The 21851-nt window shown below is 43.1% G+C and overlaps 1 protein-coding gene across 6 annotated transcripts in view; it reads right to left on the reverse strand.

Annotated features, from left to right (window-relative positions):
• NIN (ninein (GSK3B interacting protein)) overlaps window positions 1-21851 on the reverse strand; it is a 97889-nt gene that overhangs the window by 43405 nt on the left and 32633 nt on the right. For all 6 annotated transcript variants that reach the window (XR_825488.1, XM_010842256.1, XM_010842257.1 and 3 more), the window contains exons 4-10: window positions 10258-10297; window positions 8569-8759; window positions 4219-4365; window positions 3571-3738; window positions 2976-3112; window positions 2514-2654; window positions 2086-2260 (exon numbers count right to left, since the gene is read on the reverse strand). Coding sequence is in view for 5 of the 6 variants with exons in the window: in XM_010842256.1 (XP_010840558.1) it covers window positions 2086-2260; window positions 2514-2654; window positions 2976-3112; window positions 3571-3738; window positions 4219-4365; window positions 8569-8759; window positions 10258-10297 (999 nt within the window). In the remaining variant the exon portion in view is untranslated. The remainder of the gene's footprint in view (window positions 1-2085; window positions 2261-2513; window positions 2655-2975; window positions 3113-3570; window positions 3739-4218; window positions 4366-8568; window positions 8760-10257; window positions 10298-21851) is intronic.

The raw sequence follows: 21851 nt of genomic DNA on the forward strand, positions 1-21851 counted from the left end.
AAATTCCATATCACCAAATACAGAACATGCTGTGATATACCCAAGCAGCGGTACAGCAGAAGCTATTTTTCCAGCCTTAGTTTCTGAGGGGCAGAAGAGAGAAAGTTACAGTTAAAACAAGAGAGTAATAATGGAAAGATGTACTGAAGAGTGGTGTTCACATCAGCTTCTATTCTTAGCCTCCTGAATTTTTCAAAAGGCTGCCTCCTTAGGAACACACCTGGATTGACCTGCAGCCACTTCCCAGGCGCTCCTCCCCAAATCGGGCCAGCCCCCAAGCGCAGGCCCCGCCCCCTGTGCTGAGGGCCGGGCAAAAACTGGCAAAATAAGGAAGCCTCTGGGAGGTGGCAAGCCGCCAACTCAAACTGGATGATTCCAGTTTAGGCTGGTTTGAGTCACAAACAAGCAGTTCCTAGCTCTCCCCATAATATTCAGAGGCACTGGCTGCCCAGGCAGCACACAATGAACTCTCATTTACGCTCAGCTCTACGTCTACCTCGCTCGTTCTCTTTTCCCTAGCAGCAGAGGCTCCTAATGAAAGCAAGGCTCCTAACACAGTCAAAATGGGTCAGCTTAGCACTGGTTTCCAACACCGACTGCCTATTCTGCACGGAACGCCAACGCTGGCAACACACACCTACCTATACCTCTCAAAAGCCTTACTGAAATGCTGTACTTAATTTAAAAAAGGAACTAGACCTATTTATAAATTTCCATAATGGAAGTTAAGCCCACCAAAGCAATTAGCGAACACTTCCATCTTCCATATTCAGCATACAAAAAAGGCCTAGCTGGCTAAGGTGATCCAAAAAGACAGAAGTGTGTAGCTTACTGCCCGATAAACTGGAAAGGAATGTTTCCCGAATACCGGCTCTTCAGTATGCCTGCCACTGATGGGAATGCAAAAAACACTACCAACAAAATTAATTAATTAATTAGATGGGGATACTGGATTGGAGAAGGAAATGGCAATCCACTCCAGTGTTCTTGCCTGGAGAATCCCAGGAACAGGGGAGCCTGGTGGGCTGCCGTCTATGGGGTCGCAGAGTCAGACACGACTTAAGCGACTCAGCAGCAGCAGCGGCAGTAAGATAACTCTGGTGACCAGGCGGAGGGAGGTTGGATAGATGGAAGAAAGAATGCACATACGTCAGTTGAGAAATTGTGATGAATTCCGAACCTGTTCAGAGGCTGTGGGAATGGAGAAATGGGATAAATCTGAGAAGACTTTCAGAGCATCAGCAGGACTCAGAAAGTGAGAATCCAGGATGACCAAGGACAGTGACTTCTATGACTTACAGCACAGGGTGGTGATGGAGATTAGGGTGAAAATTCAGGAGAGGAAGCAGTTTGATGGTTAGGGAGGGAGAATTGGCTCAGTCTCTGATTTGTGGAGTTTCAGGAATCTTTTATAACCTCAACAAAACTAACTATTCCATAGGTTCTTATTACTTTCAGATACTGTATATGTAGCAACTCACTCAATCTCCACATCAATGCTCTGAGGTAGGTATTATGATGGTGACTCTCTTGTATATTAGGAAACAGGCTTGAGTAACCTGATGAAGGTCTTCTGTAAGTGGTGGTATCCAGATTGGAACCAGGCAGTCTTGAGTCCAGACCCCTCCCAAGACCTGAGAGGGTCCCGCCCACCTTCAGCTCCAGCTGACACTACTACATTACCCAGTGTCAGAGCTCCATAAAGAGAAGCATCACTTCCTCAACTGAGGCACAAAAAAGAGGAGGAGGATGTGCAAGGGAAAAGGTAGATTTGCGAGCAGAGAAACAAAGTGGATGGCCTCGGCATGGAAGGAAAAAAAAGCCATCTGCTAAGGATGAGGAAGTGGACACCATCAACCAGGTATCAAACAGCCCTGAGGACTCACTGCCACTTCAGCAGGTAAGAACAAGATATGCTGTTGGGAAACCAGAAGCCTGGACACCCCTGAAACCTGGGGCTCTACCATGTCCGGGTGTTGACCCAGACTTATGAGCCCTGTGTAGACCTGTCCTCTTACAGAGCTGTGGTTTTTCATGTGGTGTTCCCAGAAGGCACACAGACCACATAACTAAGAGGATAATTACCTTTAAAGAGAGTGCAAGGCGGTCCCGGACGTAGTTCTCTTCTGTTTTTGCCTTTTCGATTTCTTGCTCAAGTTCCAAACGCTGCTTGCCCACCTGCTGCAGGATCTGCTCTCTCTCCTTTCGAAACTCATTCTTTAAGGCTGCTATTCGCTCCTTGTACTCTTCATCCAGTTTCCTGTGAGAAGGAAAGACTGACAGGCTGCCATCAAGTCCCTCAGAGGTCCCTCTGTAGAGCCACCAAAAATGGAAAGAGTCATAGAGATGGAAGCTCCTTGAGAAAGTGGCCAGTGAGCCCTGCTTTCTTGTAGGCTTTGCCACACCTAAGTCACCCCAGCCAGGTGTGGCCAAGCAGGCGGACAGGCAGGCAAAACCCCACTGTTCTGGGCCAGGATGGTGGGAAAGGAGGGCCCTGGCCCCGCCCGTCACACCTGAGGTTGTACTCGTTCCGCCGCTCTATGGCTGCATGGTGATCGTCCACCTCTGAGGCCATTAGAGACTTCAGCTTCTCAGCTTTGTCCAGATCAGACCGTAGCTTCTCTTTTTCTCTGAGCATCTGATCCACTCGCTCCCTAGAATCAGAAAGAAACAAAGTTATAAGGGAGACTGTTACTAGGCAACAAGTAGACCCAAAAAAACTCTCATCTGGCTTACTCCTATACAAAAACAAAACCAAGACAACCAGAACCCTTCCAAAACACAAAGACATTCCACAGCCCTTTTCAAAAGCCTACATTGCAGCTCTAAGCTCCACCTCACTTTCACAGAAGCGAGATGATAGGCGATTAGCCACCACTGCCTTCAGAAGGGAAGAATACATGCCACAGGCATCTGAGCACTTGCTCAACAAGTAGGAAAGGGAACAGAGCAGGTAAGCTTTCTGCTCAACTCACAGCAAATGCCGAATCTCAGCCTTAAAACTGGCCAGAGCTGCCTGGTGAATGCTGTTCTTGGTGACCAAAAGTTCGTTTTCAAGAGCCAGTGTCAACTCTGTCAAGTTGACATTTCCATCAAGGCTAAAATCCAAGGCCTAGAAATCAGAACAAGTTCAAGATAATCACAAGTTCTATCCTCAGAAAGCAGAAAATGTGAAGGTTATACAGACCTGGGGAACTGAATTTATAATCTACAAACTGGATATTTACATTTAATGACTGCCTTGGAACAATATTTAACTAAGGTCTCTCTAAGGAAAACATGATTATTTACGTGTTTTTAAAAAATGCTGTCTGGCATTGTAAATAAACACAATGGCAAAACTCTAATCTTTACCAACAAGAGATCGGTTAAGAAATTTCTTGTGAATAATTTAGGGGTTAAAAACATGAAGTCAGCAACACTCCTGGTTAAAGGGGGTAGGAAAAGTTATCTCTTATGTCTGAGATCTTGGGAACAGAAGAATCATTAAGGAGAAATCAAATCAAATCACAAACAGAATTTTTCAACCCTTCCCAATTTGTCATTTGCCTCCCATTTCAGTTGCCACACCTTCAGGATCTCCTGGCTGTTTTCAATGCCTTCCTCCTGCCAGGTGTCAAGTATTCTCTCCACTGATGCATAGCCCATCCCATCATCCAGGCAGGAGAAGACCCGAAAACCAATGGTGCTCATCATTGCAGATGGGGCTGTGGTCCGTCGTCCACTCTCATCAAAAGACTAGAAGAAGAAAGAGACTTGAGCAAGCTCAGGCGTTGCAACATGATACTGGTCGAGACCAAAAGCAGTCAGTCCTGACCACAAGGGGCAGAGGCATGCTTCTCTCATTTATACTGCTAGGATAAAAAGCCAAGTGGCCCCTTTGATCTTCCTTTCCCAAGTCAGTCAAGAATGCAAAACTGATCAACAGCTGACCTGGCAGACAGATCCTGCATACAGATGAGATGCATCTCTACTCAACATCAGGTTCCTTCTGGCCCACAGCTAACAGGAAGGGGCATAATTAGTGGTCTTCCTACTGTAATTTATGGTCATTTCTCAAACCCAACTTCCCCAGTGGTTTAGTCTTTCATTTCTGCTCTTCTTTTGCTTCTCTTTCTCCTCAGTATTTTTCTTCAGACAGCAGATTAACTCACTGGAAATTATTCAAATGAATTTTAACTTTACTCCCAAAGAATCCACTTCCTATTTATTTCTTACCTGCATGGAGATGTGCCTTTTCAATTGCCTATATGGGGTAGATGCTGATGGTGTAAGAGGTTTTCCATTTTTGAACAAGCCATAGAAAAAATCTTCTACACTCATCATACCATCAGGATCAAGATTATGGAAGACTTCTTCAAGCATCTAGAAAAGGGTAACCATATATCTTAACTATTTCTCTCAAAAAAACCCCACAAAGCCCCAAGCGCACTTCTAGTCCCAAGAGGCTCAGTGGTAAACAATTCACCGGCCAATGCAGGAGACGCTGGTTTGATCCCTGGGTCTAAGGAAATGGCAACCCATTCCAGTTATTCTTGCCTGAGAAATCCAATGTACAGGGGAGCCTGGCAGGCTACAGCCCATGGAGTCACAAAGAGTCGGACATGACTTAGTGATTAAACAACAAAGCCAACAGATATTGGCACCACTCTTGATCCCAGGACTCCAGAAATATGACATGTCCCTTTATTCTCACCTCACTAAATATATTTTCCTTTCTAGTAAGTCCTTCCCCCTCACATAAACTAAATAAAATTCATTTTCAACATCTTCATAATTTTCTGCAATTTAGAAATTAACTGTTTTCTCTTTTGCTCATACTCTTAGAACAGGTTATCTTCAACGTTACTATGCATTATCTTGTGAGTTAAAGAATTACTGAAAAATATAAAGATATAGCTTCCCAGTGTTGTAACAGCAGAAAACAGACATTCATTAAGCCATTATATTATAGTGACTCCACATGGTATTTTGCTTATATGAAATTCTGTAAACTAGCATAAATGGGTCTGGGACAGATTGCAATGATTTAAGAGCTTGGGTCTGAAACCCATGCCTTGGAATTTAGAACATTACTTGGAACCACACTGTGGTGTTTGGGGTTTTTAATTTCTTTTAATACTTTTGCACAATCAAAATGAAGACTGGATAGGAAGAATTTCACGTGTGTGCAATAGAAGTGTTCCGAGAGATGTGAAGAGAAGGAAATTCTGCTTGACTACTTTGCCCCCTCTGACAGTAATCAAGTGGTCCTCATCATATAGAGTCCCTTCTAGAGGCGTGCCTGGGAGATGGTTTGTTCCCTAACTCACAGAGGAATGGAAAAGGGAATAAAGCAACATGAATCACAGATACCACAAAATAGGGAAAGAAAGCAAAGCCCTCCATTCTCACAGTCAGCTTCCTATTTGGGGGGCTGAAATTTTTCTATAGGACATGACCCCAATGTACAAAGCAGAAATCACCTGAGGGTCTTGTTAAAGTGCAGACTCTGATGTAGTTAAATCTAGGGCTGGGGCCTGGGAATTCTACATTTCTAACAAGATAATGCCTAATTTGCTGAGTAGCAAGGAACCGAATAAGCAACAAACTTACCATTAGTGCCTGCAACTGGGTCCCTTCTAACAAAAGCCTCTTTGTAACAAATCCTTAAATTTTCAATATTTATTTCCTAAGTCTGGACTATTGCTGGGACTCCTGTCATCTCCTAATTGTTGATTCTATCCCTCAGCTAAGTCCTTGTGGCATTTCTTTTATCTTGAATGCTTTTTTTCCCAATCCATATCCAATGGGAAACATCTGTCTCTATTCTTGTTTTTCTACCAGTTCCTCTGGAGAGGATTCCAAAACAAAACCATTTTAAAGGGTGGAAATCTTTGGAAGAAGCAACAGTTCCTATAGAGAATCATAGGAAGAAACAGATGGAAAGATATTTTGGGCAAAATTCAGAGGTTGCCAAGCTCCCTTAGATTCTCTGTCTCATTTTTATCAAACAGAACACTTTCTTAGAGGACTAGGCTTTCAGGACTGTCAAGCCAGAAGTCACAGTAAAATCCAGCAGTGATGACTGAAGCTAACCAGCATATTTTGCCTTTAACACTGGAACATTCCAACATATTTGCCTTTAACATTTTAACATTTTGTTCCACATTGGTTAGCCCTGTGACCTTGGCCAAATCAATGTACAGCTTCCTGACTGCCTAAACACCCATCACCAGATCCATTCCAAGTGGTGGAGTAAGCGAGTCCTGCCAGTTATTAGACATGGGGGTGTGGGCAAGTGGTGAGTAAATGAACGTGGATTCAGAAGAGGACGGATGGACTGGGTTGGCCTGATAAGAATGCTAGTCAGTGGGCAACTGGGACACACCCTGCAGCCTATGCAGGAGCTGAATCTAGACCCCTGAGGACATTCTTCCTCCCTATCACCAGCCAGGTCTTTAGATGGCTGATTTCCCAATGTGTAAGCTGGGAAATAGCCAGAGGTGCCAGGAAGGTGATATAAATGAATGAGGCAGGATGGTCTTGAGACATTTAAAAGGCTACTTGGAAGCCTTTTAAAGCAGTGAACAGAACATTTGAGTGCATGCCCTGTCCAAAGGGGCTAGCCGTTTCTCATTACCAGAAAAATGGAGCCAAATCTTCTGATTTTCAGAAAAAAATCTCCTGATTTTAAAAAGTATAGTGAATAGTTCAATTTTTAAACATTGTGTAGGTCACACGGCCTTTGGGTCGTATCAGGCCTCTAGACTTCCCAGGTGGCTCAGTGGTAAAGAATCCTTCTGCCAAGCAGGAGACCCAGGTTTGATCCCTGGAGAAGGAAATGGCAACCCACTCCAGTATTCTTGCCTGGAAATCCCACAGACAGAGGAGCCTGGTGGGCTGCAGTTCACGGGGCTGCATGAGTCAGGCATGACTTGGTGACGAAACAACAAGGGGGATAGTCTGCCTTCACTGGCCTACAGCCGTCTTGGCTTCTGGAAGGCAGGCACTATCTTCGGCTATAAGACAGTCCATCTAGTTTCCCTTCATGCTGATGGCAACATGCAGCAGTGACTTCTTTCTTTATCTATAAAATGTGGGGTGACTAAATCTAAAATTGCTTTCAGTTGTAAAATTCTAGGATTCCAAGCTGTGTGTTGGTGAGATCATCATGAACTTTCAGCTCCGCTGTGGCCTAGAGCTAGTAGCACAAAAGCACCATAGTATTTCATGATTTTGGCAGGGAGGAAAAATACTAAGTAAAAGCTACATTCAATTAGCAATCCTTCACTCATCCTCACAGCAGAGGAGAATAAATGTGCTGCTGCTTTTCCTGGATTCTGGAAACTCGGCCACAGAAGAAAAAGCAACTCCCCATAAACAGCTACAGTTTATTCCAAGATTCGTTCTTAGATAAATAATCCAAGTTTGTGCAATATTTCTTGGCAAAAACAACCCAAGGTTCTGTACACTGCACTGGTTTATAATTTAGGAGGACGAATTTAATTTTATGACTCAACAGTCACCACTGATAAATAAATGACTGCGGAGCCATTAAAAGGTAGTCAGAGAGTGTGTAATGGGCACATACACAAGGGAGAAGGAGGAGGGAGAACTTTCCTGCAAGCTAGGCTACTTGGAAGCTTTTGATAATAAATCTCATTCTGGTTTAGGAAAATAATACCACTTAACCTCTGAGCAAGCAGATAACATGGTTTCGAATATCATTATAATCAAAGTTTCCCAAAGCTTGTACAACTGTAGCCCTAACCTCTAAGTCCCTTCAATCCTTATTTTCAACTCTTTGAAAGACGTGTCTTGGAATTAATTATATTCTTTTGTTTCATGGCTGTTCATGCACCCAGTCCTGCCACCCCTCTTAATTTTTTAGAAAATGTAAAGTTGAGAATTTTACCAAGCAAGAGCATCTTGGGGGCTGCTTCAAGACTCTTCTGTTGTACGTTTTCAAAACCGCAAACCTACCCTTTTCCATTTCCTCATGACCAGATTATTGTGATGACTCCTGGCTGGTGTCCTAATATATGGCTCTCTTTACACCAATATATACCATAAAAGAAGTTCAGACCACCCTTAGCAAGTAAGTTTTTCCCATGTATTATGTAATCTGCTAAAGAACCCAGGGATGATATGGAGATTGTCTCTCCAAAGACTAAACTTATCAGCCTGGGCTTCAAAGTATTTCCCCAACTCAACTCTCCCGAACTCTCTGCCTTGTCCTGCCTCCACACCTTTTTCACCTCTGACTCTGTGAGTGCCACAGCTACAGACTGACATCATGGCTACACTGAGCTGGGGTCTGACAATGATGTGGGGTAACATGCTTAGCCCAGTGAGGCACACACAGTTTGGGTTCAGTAATTATCAGCTATTGTCAGTTCTTGTTTCCCACAACAAACATGAGCTCCTCAGAGACACAAACTTGATGGCTGACTTGCCAGGAAAAAAAGAGAATGGAGTCTCTGTAACTTGCGGCAGGAAACCAAAACATGGCTGTGTCCAGCCTGTGGCCAGGTTAGCTTGTATCACGATTACTATCCCTGAATAAAAATACAACGCAATGCTCACCTCTCCATCGACATTCTGCAAACCATACTGCTCGCAGATGGAGACCAGCTTCTTTCGGTTTAGGTGACCATCACGAGTGATCCCCAAATCTTCACAAACCTCCTGCAGTTTCTCTTCTATCCAGTCTTGGGGAGCCAAAGACCCAGTCTGTGAGGCTTTCAAATCATCTGGGTTCCAAAATCTTAACTGGCCTAAAATAAAAGCATATATTATATTGTCCCTAAAAGAACTGCACAGAGATAGCATCTATACTCAAAGAAAAATACGCTTTTTGAAAATAAATGCTATAGAAAAGAGACTACCAAGTGTTGATTTGATCCGGAAGTTCAAATGAAGCAGAACCATTGGTTCTTAGGCCGCAATGAAGGCCAACAGGCACTCTTTCGTTCACTGGCAGTTATATCCCTATAAGAAATATTCCAGGGCAGTCACGTCAAGGTTCTAGGTTTGTTTTATTTCAAAGAAAAATGTGCACAGGCTTAGGCTTTGGTGTGATTGAAAGAGAAGGCTGGTTGAGAGCCATTCTAAAGAGTTTTATACATCCTACCTCAACTATAGCTACCAGACTTTATTATCTCTACTCTCTTTCTAGTCTAAGCACTGTTTTACTGAGAAGGAAATAATTTCATGGTAAATACCATTAAATAATGATAAAAGTCTCAAGAGTAGACTGTTTCTAAATCTTTACACATGAATATTCTGACCTACAAGCAACCTAACTTAAAAAATAAATGGTTACAAGTTATTATCTGTATATTAAGGATAGTTGATCCCCTGGTGGCTCAGTGGGTAACAAATCTGCTTGCAATGCAGGAGACCTGGGTTTGATCCCTGGCTCGAGAAGATCTCCTGGAGAAGAGAATGGCTGCCCACTGCAGTATTCTAACCTGGAGAATTCCATGGACAGAGGAGCCTGGTGGGCTTCCATGGGGTAGCAAAGAGTCAGACACAATTGAGCGACTAAGCACATATTAAGGATAAATTCTATTTGAGGATACAAGGATCAACCTACTTATTTAAAAATAAATATTTATTCTCCATGAAAAGTTCTCACTTCTAGTTAAGATTTCTACTTTCACATTAGAGATTCTGTCAAGTCATTACTTAAACATGAGCTAATTATTGGCATGATACTGTGTGCCTCCAAGAACCTTGGAGGGTTGAGAAGAGTATTTAGTGCTACCCCTACTATTTATTAAAGGCATTAAGCCCATTACTGCTGTGTCTTTACAGGTTGGAGGCCTAGAGAATTTGTAATTACACTTAAGTACAGTTAATCCAGGGTAGGCTGTGAAGTGGGTGGAGATCTGTCAGCTGAACCACAGTGCCATCTGCTGGTGAGGAGATCACCATGAAACTTGTCAAGGGATGCATTTAACCAGTAAATTGTTTGGGATGGTTTATAGATTAATGTGAAAGTCTATATAAGACAGTAATTAACCTATAAGTAAAATTCCACATCTCAGTTGCCATATCTTGCATGATGTTAAATGCAATGATTTAAAACTATGAGCTATCAACTGGGAATTAATTTTTTGTTGCTGTTGTACTTCAGGTTGCTTCTTAGCTGGCCTCCAGCAGGTAGGGCTATTAGGAAGAAGGGAAGGGCTTTGGGAAGGGGTTGTGGAGAATGCCCTGTGAATGCAGCCCTTCCCTCCCAGGCCGGCCCGGCATACCCTCAGTTCCTACCTTCTGCTTCATACTCCTCGCTGCGCTGCGTCTTCCAGTGCTAGAGGAGGCAAGAGGAGGAGGTTAGTGTGCTTCAGAACTAAGCCTGCTCTTCCAAGACCAGATCACTCTCTGGCCCTGATGTCATCATCTGAGTAAGTCGCATGATTCAGGACCCTCTAGTGCATTTATCCAGGCAGGCTCTCCTCAATCAGTGAGCCAATAGAGAGCAGAGGCCTAAGAAACACCACACCGCCTTCTGCAGCATCTCACCAAGGATTTGGCCTGTGAGCTGACATCACTTATTCAATAGCAAAACCTAGCACAACCAATAAAACCAGGCCAAAGCCAATATTCAGAATCCATCAACTGAAAAGAGTTTATACACATGCATTTATGAGTTTGTTCTTCAGTAAATGTTTAATAGGTGTGAGGTATCACGCTACATCTTTGGAAAACAACCATGAACAGGACAAGCATAGCTCTTCTCTCATGAGGATTATATGCTGACAAAGTCATGCAGACAAGAAAACAGAAAGAACAACATTGTAGTGTATTAAGTGCTATTGTGGAGGAGTTCAAGAATGGGTACCTAACTGGGTATCCTTCAGCCTTGGAAGTTCAGGGTAGACTTCCTGAAAGAAGCAAGATCTGACTGAGACCTGAGGGGTAGGCTGGAGACAGCCAAGTGGAAAGAAAGAAGCAGAGACTGTTTGCTGACCCATGAGACAAGAATGAGACAGGTGTGTTTGTGGCACAAAGGAGACAGAGGTGCAGCCCCAAACAGCTAGGCTAGAAAGCTCAAGTTAAAATGTACGCTATCAGTGAATTATTACATTAAAAGCAGTGGAACTGATCTGCACTGGATCATTTTGCCCCTTATCATGCTATGTTCTACTGAGTCTTTTCCAAGTCACAGCATACAGGTGTAGTTTGTGTATTACACAAAAGCACCCAGCCCAGGGCACCCGTCAGAACCAAAATCTAGCCCTTGCTCCATGAGCCAAGCATGGCACAAATCTGCTTCCAACCAGTGGCTATGAGTAGGTACACAGTGATCTTTGGCCTCATCAGTAAGCTTCCTAATTACTCTTGTTAGGAGGTTCTACAACCACCGCAGTCAGGTAACCCTGTTGAGAAAGGTGTATCCCCCTTTTAAAACCTCCTGCTGTCTCGGCAAAGATCCAGCTTTATGAATGAAGGTACCTTTGATAAGTGATGCAAAGAGTTGATTCATTGGAAAAGACCCTGATGCTAGGAAAGATTGAAGACAAAAGGAGAAGGGGCAGCAGAGAATGAGATGGTTAGATAGCATCACCAACTCAATGGACATGAATTTGAGCAAACTCCATAGTGGAGGACAGAGGAACTTGGCGTGCTGCAGTCCCTGGGGTCGCAGCGTCGGACACAACTTAATGACTGAACCACAGCCTTTGATAACACATAAATAACCAGTCCACTCTCCTTGGTGGCTGAACTGCACAAGGGGAACTTATTTCTTAGATTCTTGAAACGAACAGGAAAACAAACCTAATTAACTCCCGTCTCCGGAGCTTGGATTCCTCATGGCGGCAGTGAGCAATCTACAATTCTTAGGTGAAATGTTGATTTCTTTTAGTAACTTGTTCAAGTTGATACGAGTTCAAGTTCCTACAGCCAACCTAGGCACATCTATTTTGTTCTTCTCTTCTTAACTGAAGGATAACCATCTACCAGGATTTCACAGCTCTGTATTTCACTCAGAAAGGTACGGCATAGAGCACCGATTCAAAGAGCTCACCAAGATTTGCCACACTAACCTGAAACCCCAAACTGCCAGTGCTAAGTTATCCTTGCCATAGAGAGACATTCAAAGGCTGTAACTCAAAATATAAAAGCTCACTACAACTCACAGGCTACAACTAAAGGTCACTAAAAGGGATGGTAAGTCTAGGGACTGTGGCACAAGGTGATTTTTACTTGATTGTGATTATAATTTTATTGGCCCACATTTACACTCTGCAAACCTGACGAATGGATGATGTGTTGGGGGGTGGGGAGGGAGCAATGGAGGAAATAGACGTCCATAGATTTTTCTTACACTGTTGTTTCTAGGAAGAAATCAATTGTTTTTATTTGTAAAGTATACATTTTTATGCCTCCTAATAAAAGCATCCTGCCTGTCTATTCCTGCACATTTATTTCCTCAACCAACAGAGCAAATGCTCATATTATTGCAGCACCCAAAATGGTGAAAATTCATCATTCAGCATGTAAGTTGGAAACACCCTAAAATGAAATCCATTCAGTCCACCTGAAAAAAATAAAGTAGGTTTCTGTGATCTAAGAACCATCGGTCAAAATAAAACCTATCGAATCACATGCAGGGGATGACTTTTTAACAGCAGAAATGAAATGAGACATGGCAGAATAGGTGCCACTGGACAAGCCGCCGCCGGGACAATAGTTGGAAAAATGCAAACACACACCTTCAAAAAATGCTTGGCAACAATTCCCAACACAACAAGGTGTGTGTCTTGCTATAGAAAAATATATTTCTTACATTTTCTCACTTCTCAACTCATTAAAAATAGTGAACAATGAATTAGTTCAGAGGAGCAAGAGGCTTCAATGTACTATTTCCAAAATCTCATGAATCTATGCAACTGGGTGCCTCATCTGATTCCCGCTTCCCTGCCACCCCTGCTCCCCGATTCTCACGTCTGACTATTGAGGGTGGGAATCAGACTGCCACCTCGCTCTGAACCCAGGCTTACCTACTGGGTTTGAGCTTGAGCAAATTTCTTAATCTCTTTTGCCTCAGTTTCTCCATCTATAAAATGGGAATAAAGTAGTACATATTTCACAGAGCTGGGTAAAAATGCCTAGAATTGTGCCTGGCACTAAATAAGCAAATAAAATTCGATATTATTTTTCTTGGACATGTGTTTATGTAGCACATGTTAAATTTACATTTGCAGTTTCTTTTCATTACCATGTTTAAACTTAAAGGATTAATTTGATTGTCCTCGGGAGATATTGGTTATTTATAAAAATATGTAAGAAAATGCCAAGTCTCCAGCAGATATGCAAAGAATACAGACAATTCACATAAGAGGCAACCCAATTAAATATGGGGAAAGGTTCATTTCAGTAGCATTCAGAGATGCATAAATTAAAACCAAGCAATCATTTTGTTCCCATTAAATTAGCCAAGTATTTAAGATATGACTCCTATTACCAACAAGGTTATGATTTAAAATAGGCCTGTTTGGGAAAGAAAATAAAATAGACCTATTAATGTTATTGGAAACAATACAAATGGATATTACTTTTTACTAAAGGAAATGACTTTATGTATCAAAAGCCATGAAAATGTTCATGCTTTCTGATCCAATTTCATATGATTTCTGATGGTAAAAGAAAAGTATTGAGAACAATTTAAAAACAGTGGGGCATAAAGTATAATAACACATCATAATATAGTCATTATATAATTATAAAACCATTTTGGAGCATGAAATACATCTGATGAAATGTTAAATGAAAGACCACAACAAAAATGCCATCAACACTATGCCACTGGAAAAAAAACATTTATACAATTAGACAAAGACTGGAAGGAAACAGAGACAATAAATATACATTTAGTTGAGGGAATGTGGGAAACAATTTCATTTCCTTTACTGTTATAAATGTTGTTTATACCATATAAATAGGTACAACTTCACAACTTCTTTTGCCCACCTGCCCTCGAATTCTCACTGAATGAATTCCCTGTGACCTGGGGGTGGGGGAAAGGGAAACTTCTGCCCCCGGGTATGTACCACTCTGCTAGTCAGCAAGGTCCTCCTGCACTATGACTCGTGATCAAGAGAACAGGCTCAGTGGGAAGCCCAGGTGCTTCCAGGAGGGCAAAAGCTGCTGGTGCCAATGCCTCCTAAATTTAGCAGAGTGTAGGAAGATCAGGGACACTCATCTGAGACATGCGTTGGGGACTGTGACCAGAGTCATCCAAAGAGGCACCCTTCATTCAGCCTAACCAATGGCATCAGGTACAGCAATTTAAGTGATTTCACGCAAATTCAGGGTGAGTGGTGACAAGGTAAGGAATAACTTATTTTAATATCTCCAGGGGTAACGATTTTCCAAGCGTTTCTCTACAGCCCTATGTAAGAAGCACAGATCCAGCTAAGACCAGCCCTGTTAGAAGGGGAAGCAAACTTATCCTAAGGGCTATATTTTCATCCCAAGACCACTTCAACTGGAGATTGAGTTCACCACCCAGATGTTTTGCTATGCTTCTTCCCAGTCTCCCCCACAGGTCTGTTCCTTTAAGGGGAGATAAGCACATCACACAGTGGCTGAATGTTTGTTATTAAATTGCAATTTCAGGGGGTGAGGGTGGGAGGGAGCAGATCCAATTCATTCACAGCTCATTTATTTTCATTCTCACTGCCTGGAACCAGTAGTTCCAATTAAAAAGCAGGGGGAGAGAAAGGGGAAGGCAGGTTAGAAGGTGGGGGAGAGAGGGATTAGATCTCTGGACTACCGGAATACCACCAATAAAAAGAGCCATCACTCTGGAACCAGGTCCTTTAATTGCTGATGGTTTCCCCAGCAGTAAAGCCTGGCAGGTAGCCTCCAGACACTGGTCTGCCCTGAGTGTTAGAAGGGAGGTAATCATAAACACCTCTAGAAAAGTGGGAGAGGAAGGGGTGGCAATTGCTGGGATGTATTCTCCATACTAATTAATGAAAAAGGATTTTCAACTTCTTTCCTTGAAATCTTATAATAACCTCTTCCTGGAGAACAAATGGATATTAATAAATTAAAAAAAAAAATCGTCCTGTGGGAGCCCAGCTATTCCTGACTCTGGAGGCAAAATGGTAGCTGGGGGAGACTGCCAGGGTGAAGCTCTGCTGCTCTGTCTGCAGAATGGGGCTGACCACCCCCTCCCATAGGGACATGGAGGCACTGCCTGGGTCTTAGGAAATGTTCAGTTCAGTTCAGTTCAGTCGCTCAGTCTTGTCTGACTCTTTGTGACCCCGTGAATCGCAGCACGCCAGGCCTCCCTGTCCATCACCAACTCCTGGAGTTCACTCAGACTCATGTCCATCGAGTCCGTGATGCCATCCAGCCATCTCATCCTGTTGTCCCCTTCTCCTCCTGCCCCCAATTCCTCCCAGCATCAGGGTCTTTTCCAATGAGTCAACTCTTCGCATGAGGCGGCCAAAGTACTGGAGTTTCAGCTTCAGCATCAGTCCTTTCAATGAACACCCAGGACTGATCACCTTTAGGATGGACTGTGCCGGGAGCAGGAGCTCCGCCCATAGCAAAGGTTATGAGGAAGGAGGCTCAGCATACGCAAAGGCGGGATCGAGCCTCAGGAGTCCCCCTGGAAATTCTCGAGCATCTACCCCCAAAACCAGAGTCTGCCTACTTTCTGCTTTGTGCTCTCACCTGTCCCCCACTACCTCTCTCTGAAAAAAGAGTTAACTTACAGCTCCAGTTAATAAAGTTCCTGGGTGTGATAGTGTTTCAACCTATAAACTCCTTTGGAAGTCCTCTAGCCTGCCTGAATACGTTTTTCCGGCCACATGTGATTGCTCAGAGCCTCCCAACTGTGAGGCGGATGAGATGTTCTAAACTGTATAAATACAGATTCCTTTGAGCAGTTAAAAGATTGATTAGAAATTGTATTGGTGAAGGGTTTTTCACTTGTTGGGCCAATGTTTGCTGCTAAGTTTCCATATCCCTTACCTGCTGTGTCCCTGGCAGTGTATTGATTAATATAATTGGTGTAAGTAGTAGCTTTAATGTTTGTAATCTTGGACCCTTGAGTTAATTCTTTTTCTTGTTATAGCCCACCACACCTTTGCCCTATAGGAATGCAACTTTATCTAATGCTTTTGGATGGTGGCGCCTGACTTTAGAATAATCACCTTTAGAGAAAAATAAGTTTCTTAAAATGTTAACAGGCCTCCAGGCCGGAAGATGATGCAAATCACCTAAACTTTTGCATATGATAAGTTTGCAGGAAGAAAGCCTGGCTTACTGCATGACTCTACCCCTTCCCCCATTATCCTCTATGCATAACTTAAGGTATAAAAACTACTTTGGAAAATAAAGTGCGGGCCTTGTTCACCGAAACTTGGTCTCCCCATGTCGTTCTTTCTCTCACCTTCTGGCTGAATTATTCAGCCTCTTTTCTCCACTGAATTTCCTCACTGAGCTATCCTTATTTCAGCCTCTTTTCTCCACTGAATTTCCTCACTGAGCTATCCTTATTTAACCACTCTTTATATCCTTAATTAACGTTTAATTAAGCAATTGTTTCCTGATCCTCGTCGATGCCGTCTCCCCTTCGAAACCCCTGGATCCACCGGGGCTGGACCCCGGCAGGACTGGTTGGATCTCCTTGCAGTCCAAGGGACTCTCAAGAGTCTTCTCCAACACCACAGTTCAAAAGCATCAATTCTTCGGTGCTCAGCCTTCTTCACAGTCCAACTCTCACATCCATACATGACCACTGGAAAAACCATAGCCTTGACTAGACAGACCTTTGTTGGCAAAGTAATATCTCTGCTTTTCAATATGCTATCCAAGTTGGTCATAACTTTCCTTCCAAGGAGTAAGTATCTTAATTTCATGGCTGCAATCACCATGTGCAGTGATTTTGAAATGTTAGCTCTTATTAATATTTCAGCAAGAACAATGATGTGGTAAAGGGTTTAGGCTCCAGAGATGGATTCTTCACTTATGGGCTATGCAAGCCTGGGCCAGTTACTTAATCACTGCGTGCAGTTTCCCTAGGGGTACGTGAACAATGGTACCTACCTCTAAGGGTGTGCTAGTATTTGGAAAGTACTTAAAACAGTGAATGCTACAAATTAAGTCCTAAGTGTCTGTTAAGTAAATAAATGTTATAGTTATTATTCCTATGACCTGCGTGTGCAACACTAGGACAAAGGCAGAGGAAAGAAACAGCAGACAGACCAGCATCGGCTTTAAGAACAAACACAGAAGAGACTGTAGAAATGACAGCTTTGAGCATGTTAGTTGTGATGAAGCAATCAACCTTTGATTCAGCATAGGAGCGAGGCCTCCTTGGGGGGCCTCCGCACTCTGAACAGTGTCCCCACAGCTGGCAGGGCTCAGCATGTCATGTGTGCTGGCCAACAGCCTCTGTGAGAGTGGACAGAGGGGAGATGGTCAGAAGCTGCCTGGCCCTAAATGGCTGCTGCAGAAAGCAGCTCCCCCCACCCCCCCCACACACTTAAGCAGACAAAGGGAGTCCCACACCCACCCTGTGGGCTGCGTAGCTCAGTCACGCTGGTCATTGTGGTCAGCTCTCAGGCTGTCCTACAGCCGGACAAGGGTGTCCGCACATGCGGGCCATACAGGCGGCCCTGCTTTCAGGAATGTTTCTTTTGGAGGGACACCTGCTTTGCTGGACTGCGGAGCAGATGGCCCGAGCCTCTGGGATCCAGGAGCTGCTAGCCCCGAGGCTGGGCTAGCATCTGCAGCCCGTGGGCCTGGCGTGGCCCCTGGCCACAATAGCCCAACCTCAGCCCCCAACAGCCATCTGCTTGAGTGCAGACCTCTGTGCCCCTCAGAATGTACGGCTAATTAAAACGATTATGGCGCACACACGGGGCTATTCTTTCCCAGCAAAGGTTGCTGAGCTGAGCTGATCTCAGCAGACTTAAGCAGATTTTTATTTTTTTATTTTTGGAAAGGGGAAAGTCTTGCAAGCCCAGAGAGAATAGAAAGGAAATTTATTAAAGTAACAAAGCTCCCCCAACAAACTGAGCCATAGTATCCATTTTACAAGAAGAGCACACTTAAGTAAGCACAGGAAGTCTCTACACAAAAACAGGATCAGTTTAGGAGAATATTTATGATGGAAACCTTAGCACTTTTAAAAGTTAGCATCTATGGTATGGCCTATTTAACAACTCTAAATATTTATAAAGCCATGGTCTGGGCAGGTACTGGAAGCTAAGTGTGCCCAGCCAGGCTGCTACTATCCCTGCAGGGACACACTTTTGAGAACTTCATCTCTAGCTTTCCAGAATCTGAAGGTGAAAGGGCGATGAAGGGCGCCCCGACAGCCCCACACTCTAATCTCTTAACCCAGGGACAAGCTGCTCAATTGCAGGGCTGTCACAACTAGAATGCAAATCAGTTCCTTTATCTCTAAAAGCAATTAAAAGCTACAAGTAAGTGCTGGGGATAACAAGAGTTAATGTATGATTTTTAAATGCATGCACATTTAGATAAGCCCTGCTGCAATGCCAAACACCCTGCGGTACTGCCAGTGTGAAGAAATGCTGAATTTAAAGGAGTCTGAGCCTTAAGCCTTTTCTACCAAGTTTGAGGACTGGTTTCAGTTCACTGGATTTTAAAGTCCTTAAAGGAAGAGGATTCTTTGATACATCTGCTTGTGGTATCCTGCTCATCCGAGTCACTCTCAGACAGTGGACACTGCTTTCCTATTTGAAAAATACTTTCTAATGCTATAGTTGGAAAAATGTTACTATTATCACTTAAATTGACTTGTTAATTTTTTTTTGAAGTGTTGTTGATTCTGTTTTCTAGTTAGAAAATAAGTATTAGAAATTGTTGACCTGGAAAGAAGTGAGAATGAGGGCTGGATTCCAAAGGAACCTCCTCTGTGATGAAGACAGGAGGACTTATCAGAACAACAAACCTGAAAATCTGAGAGCTATGTCTATGTTAGAATGAAAGCAACTTATTAGCTTTGAAGGGGTGTCTTTATATCACTTTTATGATCTATATTTGCATCTTGAATGAGTGTTTCATCTCTGAGAATAGCCAGATCTAATAATACTCAAGAAATATGAAGGGAATCACTGGAATTCCATGAATAAGGAAACCTCTCCTGATAATCTCACATCATTTGATGGAAGCAAATGGCATCAGTAATGCAACTGCTTATTTTATCTAAGACTAGAACAAACAATGTAACAGGCGAGGAACTGAAAAACAGGTTTGACTACAAAAGCTCTTAGCAGAACTTCTCCAAGTTACTAAGAAGTTTGCTCCAAAATTAAATATCTGCTCTATACAACACAAATGAATAATTCATGAAGTTCAGCTACAAAGTTATGCATATATGAAAATGAACATAAGGAGAATTTAAGTCAGTTTCACACTTCTTGAAGAAGTTTGATTTTACGGAGGGCAGTAAAATCAGTGTTGGGGTTCTTCATTTCTGTTTTTGGTTTTAAACAACCACCACCACTCATCCTCCCACTCCCACAGTCCTGACACAAAGGCTTGATTTAATGTCCATTCTCGGCTGAATGAAGCAATTGGCTTTAACTTTTCTCTCAGGTCCTCACTTAAACTGCAAGGCTTTGACTTACACTCCTATTGTCTGCAATTGAAGAAACCATTGTTTAAAGCCTCTGGCTCACGATAAGAATCTTACTAGACCCGATTTATACCCTGTGGAGGAAAACAGTTAACAAGGTGTCCCGTGTTTGGAATGAGGGCAGAAAGCAAAGTGGCCCTGCTCCAACTGTATTCATTGTCAACCTTTTCCACTACATCTGAATAATACAGAATAGAACCAAGAATTAGTTTTCTCCCCCACTTCCAGCTACTCTTAGGAGAAAAGTGAATATAAAATTCAAGGTTAGTTCAGTAGCCACTGCATATGTGCATATAAGAGGGGTGGGCTGGGTATGTACTCTTGGAATCTAAAAACTCACCTGTTTCTTCACAAAGTAAAGCAAAAACTACCACCACCAAAACCTTCTCATTAATCATACCTTACGTTGGAATCAAGAAAGTGTCCTTTGTTAGTCTGGATTAATTCAGAATAGAATGTCCAACTGAACTGCCTTGAGTGAAAATGATCCTACGAACAAAGAAAAGTCACAATTTTCCCTTCAATACCCCAGAGGAGATGTCAGACTCCCAAGGGATCTATTTGTCAGATAAACACACTAAATCGAAAGGTGACTGCACATCTCAACCTGATGCTGGAACCTTCCATCACTTGTGAACTAGCACGTTTTGCCTTCAGGGTTTCTAAGTGAAATTCTAAAATATCATTTTAGTGCTAAAAAACTTGGCAGGATTACAGTGGTCTTTCCCTGTGCAATGGCTTTATGGCTCTGTAAAGTAAACTTGGTAGGGGAGGCATGCTTAACAGTTAGGTTAGGTATTTTCTGCTTCATCAGGAAAGAATCAAATTGCCTGAATAAAGTTGGGGAAGGTAGGATGGCGATGATTAAAATGCTGACAATTTATGTTAGGGTTTTACCTTATGTGAACTGAAACAAAAGTCAAACACAACCCCAAACACCTCATAACAAGGTGTTATAACTCACAGAACTCATGTATTCTGTTCAAAGGATGAGGCCAAAATGTGATCCCACAGTCATAACATGGGTTCTCACCCAAAGCATGACACACAATGGTTGGTACACAATGAATGGTCATGGGGGCAATTTGGATCTTTGCATGTAACTTATATTAAAAACTTTACGTGCTTGAAAGCAATCTCTACCATAACATCAGGCTTCCCTGGTAGCTCAGACCTTAAAGAATCTGCCTGCAATGTAAGAGACCCAGATTCGATCCCTGGGTTGGGAAGATCCCCTGGAGTAGGAAATGTCAACTCACTCCAGTATTCTTGCCTGGAAAATTCCATGGACAGAGGAGCCTGGCAGGCTATAGTCCACGGGGTTGTAAAGAGTCAGACATGACTGAGCGACTAACACACACACCACATCACTCTCACTTGCCAGCATCTCTGTTTTCTTGGGTGGGAGGAAAATGGTGAAGCTACAGGTAGATCTCAGAGAATTGTGGCCACTGAGAATTACCTGTAATCTGTGGAATATATGGGAGAAGGCCTTCCAAATAAGGATGCAGAAAGGACACTGTGCATAACTAGACCAAGAGCCTAGGAATGAAATGTCCCCCCTTAGCAACACCCCTACTCTGGAGCAACCCTAGAGGGAAACTCTGTGTGTGTGTGTTGTGTGTGTGTCAGCTGCTCAGCCATATCTGACTCTTTGCGACATCATGGACTGGGGCCCCACTAGGCTCCCATGTCCATGGAATTCTCCAGGCAAGAATACTAGAGTGGGTTGCCATTTCCTTCTCCAGAGGATCTTCCCAACCCAAGGACTGACCCCAGGTCTCCTGCCTTGCAGGCATATTCTTTACCATCTGAGCCACCAGGGAAACAGGGTAGGGATTGTTGTTTATCCCTTCAGATGACTGTTTGCTAACGTATCTCTACAGGATGAGTTCCTAGAAAGAAACAAGTTACCCTGAGGCTAACATTTAGAGGTGACTTGTGACACCATAGCTTTATTGACTATGCCAAAGCCTTTGACTGTGTGGATCACAATAAACTGTGGAAAATTCTGAAAGAGATGGGAATACCAGACCACCTGACCTGCCTCTTGAGAAATCTGTACGCAGGTCAGGAAGCAACAGTTAGAACTAGACATGGAACAACAGACTGGTTCCAAATCGGGAAAGAAGTACTATATATTGTCTGTACAAGACTGTATATTGTCACCCTGCTTATTTAACTTATATGCAGAGTACATTATGAGAAATGCTGGGCTGGAAGAAGCACAAGC

Source organism: Bison bison, unplaced genomic scaffold (genome assembly GCF_000754665.1).
Source record: "Bison bison bison isolate TAMUID 2011002044 unplaced genomic scaffold, Bison_UMD1.0 scf7180017864174, whole genome shotgun sequence".
Taxonomy (NCBI): Eukaryota; Metazoa; Chordata; class Mammalia; order Artiodactyla; family Bovidae; genus Bison; species Bison bison.